The 9,988-nt window shown below is 45.1% G+C and overlaps 1 protein-coding gene across 3 annotated transcripts in view; it reads right to left on the bottom strand.

The window, feature by feature from the left end:
- Positions 1-2,953, bottom strand: part of lancl1 (LanC antibiotic synthetase component C-like 1 (bacterial)) — a 60,010-nt gene extending 57,057 nt beyond the window's left edge. For 2 of the 3 annotated variants that reach the window (XM_069934065.1, XM_069934068.1), the window contains exon 1: positions 2,745-2,953. In XM_069934065.1, the coding sequence (XP_069790166.1) occupies positions 2,745-2,828 (84 nt within the window). In that variant the 5' untranslated portion in view covers positions 2,829-2,953. The remainder of the gene's footprint in view (positions 1-2,744) is intronic. The other variant, XM_069934063.1, reaches the window with a different exon arrangement.
- Positions 2,954-9,988: the final 7,035 nt, after the last annotated feature.

The following is a 9,988-nucleotide window of genomic DNA, read 5'->3' on the forward strand; positions in this document are numbered from 1 at the left end:
CCTCAAGCTCACCCTGCGACGAAAAATTTGATTTGTGTATAATAATAATGTCCTTGCTTGTATTTTTCTTTATTTTCCCCATTGCTTTCGCCTCCACTCCGTCTTGCTCCCAGTGTGTTAAGTCCTTTTGGAAGAGGGGCTGCATTTCAGGTAATGATGTTGAGCTTAGGGAAATTAAGTATTTTGAGAAGTAGACGGGGACGAAGGAGGGTTGCGTAGTCTCAAGAAAGAATGACAATTGTTCTTTTGCCTCCGAGACATATACCATTTTTCTAAGTCTACAAGAGGGTTCTCCCCGAGGTAGGACAAGAAATAGATTCTTCCTGTCCTGCCCCCCACCCCACCCCCCCACCCCCACCAGGATACTTCTGTGCCTCCAAATTAGGCAAACCGGGAGACTCTCTAGTGAAGGAAGTGATTTCACTGCGGGCAGGTTCTAAGTATAGTGGTACCAACATGATCACTGTTTCGCCACACGAGTCTCAAAAGAACTTATACGAGAGGGCAAGAATACAAGCCAATAAGCATAGACTTGGAGATAACCTATGGGTCGATTAACATCAACTTACCATCCAGGAGCTTGGTGTTCGTAACTGTTGGATTTGTAGCGGCCCAACCAGGGATGGAACTTGGCCATGGAGAGGTGAGCCATTAGATGATCGTACACTTCTTGTCTCCAATCTTTCCACTAGCACTTCTGGTTGATCCCGTGAGTCTTTGAAATTGGAAAATCATCCACAAGGCTTTGAGTGCTTGGTAAAAGAACACGGCAGGTACCCAAAGGGTGATTTGGCTTGCCGGCGCTGGAAAAATATCACTAGTGGAAATTGGGTTCCAACCCCGCCTACCGGCTTCCTGTCCCTTTCTAATCCATCAGATGTTCCACGTGTAACCTCGGTTCCCATTAATGACACATCTGACCTTGCCGACGTTGAGTTTTGGAATTGCACTGGTTTCAACCCTTATCAGGCCATTCCTGCGCTGACATCCTTCTGGGAAGATTCTAGTCCTTCCGGCTATGCACCCGACGGCTTATATTGGATTTGTGGGAATATGGCTTATACATACCTTGAACCCGACTGGAGTGGGACTTGTTGTATTGGTATGATTCAACCACATTTCCATTTTCTTCCTCCAGATTCCGATGAGCATATTTCCACTCGATTACATTCCCCCATACAACGCTGTTCAGCTGAGATCAGCAAATGGGGGAATGACTGGCCCCCTTAACGCATAATTTCATACTATGGACCGGCTACGTGGGCACAGGATGGTTCATGGGGGTACCGAACTCCAATTTACATGCTTAATTGTCTAATCCGTTTGCAGGCTGTCCTACAAGTAATTACTAACCAGACAGCTACTGCCTTAGATTTGTTGGCAGAGAAACAACAGCAAATCCAGGCTACCATTTATCAGAACCGCCTAGCCCTGTACTATTTATTGGCTGCAGAAGGTGGTGTGTGTGGCAAGCTGAGTCTCTCCAATTGCTGCCTTACAATTGATAATAATGGACAAGCTGTTAAAGATATCTCTTCAGGTATACGGAAACTCTCCCATGTGCCTGTGCAAACATGGCACCCCACCTTTGGCTCATGGTTGTCTAAATGGTTTAGTGGCTCCTAGTCATGGATACATTCAGCACTTATGTTTATTGCCTTTATACTTCTTGCCTTAATACTGATCCCTTGCATCCTTCCTTGCCTCCAGTGTTTGGTTAGTCGAGCCGTTCGACAAATCAGTCCCATTATGGTTCTGCAACAACAGGATTATGCTGAAGCGGCAGAGAACCTTCTGAAACTATGGGAAAAAGATACCTCTATTATTTAGACAGGTTTGAAAGCGTAGCTCTTTTTAAGGGGTGGATTGTAGGAGTTTAGAAACAGTTATTATTTTAATGGTAGGAGTTCTGAAACAGTTATAGAAGGTAGAAAGAAAAAGCAAGGAAAAAGCTGAAATGTTCTTTGTGTAAAACGGCGCATGAAAAAGCAGAACAGAGTAAACAAGATAACAGAGGAATTTAAGCATAGAAATATGCACGTACACACACAAAGAGCTTGTTTAATAGGGGGGTGGGGAAAGGAGGTGTGAGCACGGGATAAGAGAAAGTTGGAGTCAGTCAAGGGTCAGACGAATAGGGAAAAGTGCCAAACCAATCCAAGAAGGACAAACGTAAGACAAATGTAAGGGGAGGTGAAGTAAAAATTGTATAAAAACAAAGAGGCTTCCCGCCCTCAGGGTACTTTCCCGAGGTAAGGGGAGAGTACCCAACCTTGCAATGCTGTAAATATAAATAAATGTTCTTTGTTCTCAACTTCTGTCTCGAGCATATTTTGTGAACACGAAGGCACTTCTCACACTCTGACAATAAATCTGAACTTTGACTGCGAACTGTGCAGGTCTGGCGAACCAATCTCTCTCAGATGCAATAGGCTTCCTTTCCTCCTGGGCCTAGCCTGACCCTGTTCTTTGGCCCTTCGTGGCCCTGGCTCTAGCCCCTTACCCTTTTTTGCACTGGCCAACCCCTGATCCCTTTCTCCTCTGCACAGTTTCCTCCTTCCCTTTTCTAAGCGTCCCACCTTGACCAACCACCTTTCACAGCAATTGGCCCTCCAAAGCCAATCACTCTCTCTGGGTCCCCTTCCCCCGCCTATCTTCCTCCCCTCCCCGGAGGCCCTGCCTTTCCCCGGTCCACAACCCTTTTGCTGCAGGCCATCGGCCTCGCCCCACTCTACCGCACTCACGTGGCCCGAGGAGTCGAACAACCCCTCGGTGGACGCCGGACCCTCGTAGTCTAAGTAGGGGTTTTGGAAGGCCCGTCTTTCCATCCTTCCTGCAGTTTGCCGCTCCACTCGAGCTCGGGCCTCCCGCAGCAGGGCCGACCACTAGGCCTCGGTAACCACAGCAACGTTCCAACCGCCGCTCATATCGATGATCCCGCCCATGAATATGTCAATCACGCAGGTGATCCCGCCCACGGTCACGTCAATCACGCAGATCGTCCCGCCCTCTCGCCCGCAGCGGATCTGTCAGCAGAATGGTGCAGGGGCTGGTGTCGCCATGTTGGGGGGGGGGGGGGGGGGGGGGGTCCTCAATTCCGGACAGAATCGTACATTTCCCCCTACATTAGCACGGTGTGTGGCTGCTTGCAGTGTGTAGTGCCTGTTGGAATCCATGGGGCTTGTCAATCAAGACTCAGAATAGAAGGAATGTGTTTACCCAAAGAGTCTAGGAAACCTTTGCAGTTCACAAGCCAGAAAGAACGTGGATACCCTATTACCAAGTGTGTTCACTACAAAGATGGATGGATTTTTGAATACTGTGAGGATCAAGGGTTACTGGTAAACAGGAAAATTTGGAGATGCTGGGGCCTAGTGCAGTACACAAAGGTGCTGGAGAAACTCAGCTGGACATGCAGCATCTACAGGAAATGAAGGACAGGCGATGATTCAGGGGATCTCCAGAGGAAGAGCTCAGGCTGTTGACTATTACCGCTCATGACTATTGCAGCTTTGGCATTCATCATCTTGTGGCAAACGTCTGTTGATGCTGTTGTTCTGGGACCAGGTTGGTGTATGTAGAGGAGTAGATAGTAGTTGATCCAGTGACATTGATGCCTGTGTGATGGAAAAATTCTTTGTAGTCCTTCGCTCAGAAGATGACTTTAACTGGGACTGATGCCATACATATTGTGCTGGTTCCTCTGAATAAAGTCAGAACACTTGTTTTGTCAAGATTGTGTTCCAACCTCTATTGCCTTTCAACAAAAGGGTCAATGACAAGACCCAGGAAAACACTGACCACTTCCCAAATCTTGGGAAGCACCTTTCAGCAGAGGTAGACATTGATGGTGAAAGTCATTACCAGCAACAATACATCAACACAACCTTCGGTCAATTGAGGAAAAGGATGTTTGAAGATCAAGACGTCAAAAACTGGCTGAAAACTCATGGGACACCAGCCAGCAGAAATTCCTGTTCTCTGTGTGCTTCTGAGGTACTGACTGCCTGCTCCCAGGCTAACGTCCCCACCTTTAAGCCCCCTTGTAACATACAGTTAGCTCTGTTGAGAAAATTACACCATTTACATGTTCAAAAACAGGCTCTCCATTCCGAGTTCCAGCAGAATCAGAATTTATTGTCAGGGAAGAAGCTGTCCTTGTGCTGCTGAGTGCTTGTCTTCAGGCTCCTGTACCTTTTTTCCGATGGTAGCTGAATGAAGAGGACATGGCCTGGGTGGTGGGGATCCTTGAGGATAGAGGTTGTTTTCTTAAAACACTGCCTCTTGTAGATGTCATCGATGGAGTAAGGACTGGTGCCTTGATGTCTCAGGCCCAGTTAACAACCATCTAGAGTTTTTTTCTTGTCCTGAGCATTGGCAACAGACAGTAATGCAGCCATTGCAGTGATGCAGAACTCTCCACGGTACACGGTACACCTACGGCTCCTAGAACGCTTCCACCAGCGTTGTCTCCGCTCCATCCTCAACATCCATTGGAGCGCTTACATCCCTAACGTCGAAGTACTCGAGATGGCAGAGGTCGACAGCATCGAGTCCACGCTGCTGAAGATCCAGCTGCGCTGGATGGGTCACGTCTCCAGAATGGAGGACCATCGCCTTCCCAAGATCGTGTTATATGGCGAGCTCTCCACTGGCCACCGTGACAGAGGTGCACCAAAGAAAAGGTACAAGGACTGCCTAAAGAAATCTCTTGGTGCCTGCCACATTGACCACCGCCAGTGGGCTGATAACGCTTCAAACCGTGCATCTTGGCGCCTCACAGTTTGGCGGGCAGCAACCTCCTTTGAAGAAGACCGCAGAGCCCACTGACAAAAGGCAAAGGAGGAAAAACCCAACACCCAACCCCAACCAACCAATTTTCCCCTGCAACCGCTGCAATCGTGTCTGCCTGTCCCGCATCGGACTTGTCAGCCACAAACGAGCCTGCAGCTGACGTGGACTTTTTACCCCCTCCATAAATCTTCGTCCGCGAAGCCAAGCCAAAGAAAACACTTGTAGAAATTTCCGAGAGTCTTCAGTGACTTAACAAATCTCCTCAAACTCCTTACAAAGTGTAGCTGTTGACGAGCCATCTTTGTAATTGCATCAACATGGAGGTTCTAGGACAGACCCACAGAGATATTGACACTAGGAATTTGAAGTTACTGACCTAATGGAAAGACATTACTGGGTGAACAGAACATAGAATATTACAGCACAGTACTGGCCATTTGGCTTATGACGTTGCGGTAGTCAATATAAAACTACTCCAAAAACTAAACCTTCCTGACCTCATAACCTTTTATTTTCCTTTTGTCCATCTGCCTTTCTAAGAATCTTTTAAATGTTCCTATTGTACACATAGGGTCACACACTATCTGAGGAAGCATACAGGAATGAGATAGATCAAGTGATTGAGTTGTCTCACAATAACAACCTTGCACTTACTGTTAGCAAAACTAAGGAACTGATTGTGGACTTTAGGAGGAGGAAATCAGGAGAACACAAACCAGTCCTCATTGAGGGGTCAGCAGTGGAATGGGTAAAGAACTTCAAATTCCAGGGTGTCAACAATTCTGAGGATTGGTCCTGGGGCCTCAATGTCGAAGCAATCATGAAGAAGGCTTGCCAGTTGCAAGACTTCATGAGGAGTTTGAGGAGATTTGGTATATCACCAAAGACTTGCAAATTTCAACAGGGTGAGTATTCTGACTGGTTGCATTACTGTCTGGTCTGGGTGCCAGTGCCATCAAGGGCATCTACAAGAGGCGGTGTCTTAAGAAAGCAGCATCTATCCTCAAGGACCCCCACCACCCAGGCCATGAGGTACAGGACCCTGAAGATGAACACTCAGCAGTACAAAAACAGCTTCTTCCCCTCTGCCATCAGATTTCTGAATAGGCAATGAATGACAGATACTACCTCATTTTCTCTTATACACTATTTTTAAAAAAATGTAATTTATAGCAATATTCACACCTCAATGGTGCCACAAAACAACAAATTTTGAGACATGTTCATGATAATAAATTCTGATTCTGATTTTTTCTTTGTTTACATTTCCCTCTTTTGAACACTTTTTTTCTTGATTACAGATTACACTATGCATAAGTAGAATTTCTGCCCGGCCCTCTGGATAAAGAATCGCAGGGTTGTATGTGATGTCATGTGTGTAGTCTGACAATAAATTTGAACTGAGAGGTGTTGGCAGAGACAACAAATGACTGCTGGTGATGGAATCTGATAAGAAAGGGGATGATGAATGGAACTTGAAAACAGATGGGAACAGTGTGTCCCCCCAAAGAAAGAGTCAACTATTACATGGTATTGAGAATTTATTGAGTATCTATGACATACCTTTAGAACTAATAAATAGTAGAGTTACGGAGAGTTGTGGGAAGAAGCTATTCCTTAGCCTGGTGGATCTGGCTCTGATACTCCTGTATTTCTTTCTCGACTGAAGTAGCTGAAAGATGCTGGGTGTAGGCTTACAGATTTTGCAAGCCCTCTTTAAACAATTATCTCAACGGAAGAGTGGGGAGGGGGAGAGAGACCCCAGTGATCCTCTCTGCCGCTTTTATGAACCTGTGGATAAAGGCCAGAATACCATTTACCATACCAATTGCTTATTCTTTTTAATATTTTATTTAAAATGTTCTCCATACATGTAGGTGTCAAAGATTAATATAATAATACAAATTACAGGAAGAAAACGAACTAGAAACTACATACATGACAGTATATATCTCCCCTCCCCCCTCCAAGACCTCCCTCCCATGCCAATCGTTTGCCGAACCTGATTGGCATCCAAGAACATCCAGGCCTCATGGAGTACATCCTGCTTTCCCAATTATTATTTAGATAATAATCTCTTACTGCTTAAAGAACAAAAGTGGATAAGATAACCTCACTTTTACCCACATTAAACTGCATCTGTCATGCATTTTCCTAATCATTCTACTTTCAAAATCACATTTGAGTTACTTTGGATCTTCTTCACAGCTCGGTGTTCCACCCCTTACCTTGAAATTTATATCATCTGCAACCTTGGCACTGTTACTTTTAGTCCCCAAACCAAATCATTGATGAATATTGTGTGAATAACCATGGTCTTAGGGCTGATCCTTGTCATTATACCACTCATCACTGCCTTCTTCTTGAGAGAGGCCTGTTTATTTCAATGCTCCATTGAGATAGCTGCTCATCCTTGTTTGTGACGATAGAGATGAGTGACTATGAGCAGCTTCCACATTGACGTTTACATGTGCTAAGGATGCTGGGCTAAACATTGGCAAAGATATTAAAGTGTGGTGTTATTGATCAGGACAGGGCCAACAACAAATGTTTGACATGAAACTGGACTAAATTCAGTCTCAGAGTCATACAGCATGGAAACACTGGAGACTGTGGATTCAAGCACCCATTTCATTAATTCTCCATGAATCTCAATTTTTTACTCAAATTGGAGGCCTTTGACCAGTGGTGTGCTGCAGGGATCAGTGCTGGCTCACTGTTGTTATCTATATTAACAACTTGATGGCAATATTATCAGGATAGTTAGTAAATTTGCAGATTTCATCAAAATTGGTAGTAGAGCAGACAATAAACAAGGCTATTTAAGGAAGAAACAGGATCTAGATAAAATAGGAGAGTGGTTCGAGGAATGGTGAATGGAACTTAATACAGAAAGAGGGAGGTGCTACGTTTTGGGAGGTGAAACCAGGGCAGGACTTACACAGTGAATGGTAGGGCCCTGGGAAGTGTTATTGATGCGAGCGTACAGGTGCATAGTTCCATGAAAACGGAAAAACAGGTGAACAGAGTGGTAAAGAAGGCATTTGGCACTCATGCCTTCATTGCTCAGAAAATGAGTACAGGAGCAGGGAGCTCATGTTACAGCTGTTCAGAGCGTTGGTGAAACCACATTTGAAGTATTGTACAGTTTTGATTATCCATCTATTCGAAAGATATCATTAAGCTGTGAAGGGTGCAGAAAATAATTATGGGAATGTTCCCAGAATCCGTAAGATTGAATTATAAGGAGAGGCTTGATGACTGAGACTTCTTTTCCTTGGAGATTAGGAGACTAATGGGCCACCTTATGGGAATCTAAAACTGGTGTAGCTACATGAGCTGAATGGCCTGTCTCTGTGCTGTAGTGTTCTATGTTCTATGGATGGCATAGATTTAAGGTGAGAGGAGAAATATTTAAAGTGGTCCTAACAGGCACCTTCTTCAGATAGAAGGATATAGAATGAGCTGCCAGAGGAAGTGGTAGAAGCCAGGACAATTGGAATGGTTATAAAACATTTAGATAGGTGCATGGATAGGAAAGGTTTTGAGCAGGGTTTACCAAGCCTTTTAGCTCACAGAATCCTTTTAGGGAGCCTTTGGAAATAGAAAAATCCATATCTTCATGTACAGTTTGCAGAAGTACAGTACTCCCTCATGATCTTTTGGCTTGGCTTTGCGGACAAAGATTTATGGAGGGGTAACGGCCTCGTCAGCTGCAGGCTTGTTTGTGGCTGACAAGTCCGTTGCGGGACAGGCAGACACGGTTGCAAGGGAAAATTGGTGGGTTGGGGTTAGGTGTTGGGTTTTTCCTCCTTTGTCTTTTGTCAGTGAGGTGGGCTCTGCGGTCTTCTTCAAAAGAGGTTGCTGCCCGCCGAACTGTGAGATGCCAAGATGCACGGTTTGAGGCGATATCAGCCCACTGGCGGTGGTCAATGTGGCAGGCACCAAGAGATTTCTTTAGGCAGTCCTTGTACCTCTTCTTTGGTGCACCTCTGTCACGGTGGCCAGTGGAGAGCTCTCCATATAACATGATCTTGGGAAGGCGATGGTCCTCCATTCTGGAGACGTGACCTACCCAGCGCAGTTGGATCTTCAGCAGCGTGAATTCGATGCTGTTGGCCTCTGCCATCTCGAGTACTTTGATGTTGGTGATGAAGTCGCTCCAATGAATGTTGAGGATGGAGCGGAGACAATGCTGGTGGAAGCGTTCTAGGAGCTGTAGGTGATGCCGATAGAGGACCCAAGATTCGGAGCCGAACAGGAGTGTGGGTATGTCAACGGCTCTGTATACGCTAATCTTTGTGAGGTTTTTCAGTTGGTTGTTTTTCCAGACTCTTTTGTGTAGTCTTCCAAAGGCGCTATTTGCCATGGCGAGTCTATTGTCTATCTCGTTGTCGATCCTTGCATCCGATGAAATGGTGCAGCCGAGATAGGTAAATTGGTTGACCGTTTTGAGTTTTGTGTGCCCGATGGAGATGTGGGGGGGGCTGGTAGTCATGGTGGGGAGCTGGCTGATGGAGGACCTCAGTTTCCTTCAGGCTGACTTCCAGGCCAAACATTTTGGCAGTTTCCGCAAAACAGGACGTCAAGCGCTGAAGAGCTGGCTCAGAATGGGCAACTAAAGCGGCATCATCTGCAAAGAGTAGTTCACGGACGAGTTGTTCTTGTGTCTTGGTGTGAGCTTGCAGGCGCCTCAGATTGAAGAGACTGCCATCCGTGTGGTACCGGATGTAAACAGCGTCTTCATTGTTTAGGTCTTTCATGGCTTGTTTCAGCATCATGCTGAAGAAGATTGAAAAGAGGGTTGGTGCGAGAACGCAGCCTTGCTTCACGCCATTGTTAATGGATTTAATAAATTTAAATAATGCATGTGTAAATATACAAAATGATGAAAAAGTGGAATCCTTTTTTTATACTTGCGCATATTTATTTATTCTCAAAGAAATTAAATTCAGTTTTTGTTTTGCCCATAATTCTGTATTGCTAAGAAATTGTAATATTCAATAATTTTCTGATTGTTCTTTCAAATTTTTTTTAAGGTAAGTACGATTAGAAAGAAATGTGTCAGTTTTGCAATACCTGGTATATAAAAAAGAATAGTAAGAAAATAAATAAACTTACCTTTCTCCACAATGAAATAATTTGTTGCCGCTAAAATTCACATTTAATGGGAGGAATGAAATGGTTTCTTGTC

The sequence above is a fragment of the Narcine bancroftii genome, chromosome 4 (assembly GCF_036971445.1).
Source record: "Narcine bancroftii isolate sNarBan1 chromosome 4, sNarBan1.hap1, whole genome shotgun sequence".
Lineage (NCBI taxonomy): Eukaryota > Metazoa > Chordata > Chondrichthyes > Torpediniformes > Narcinidae > Narcine > Narcine bancroftii.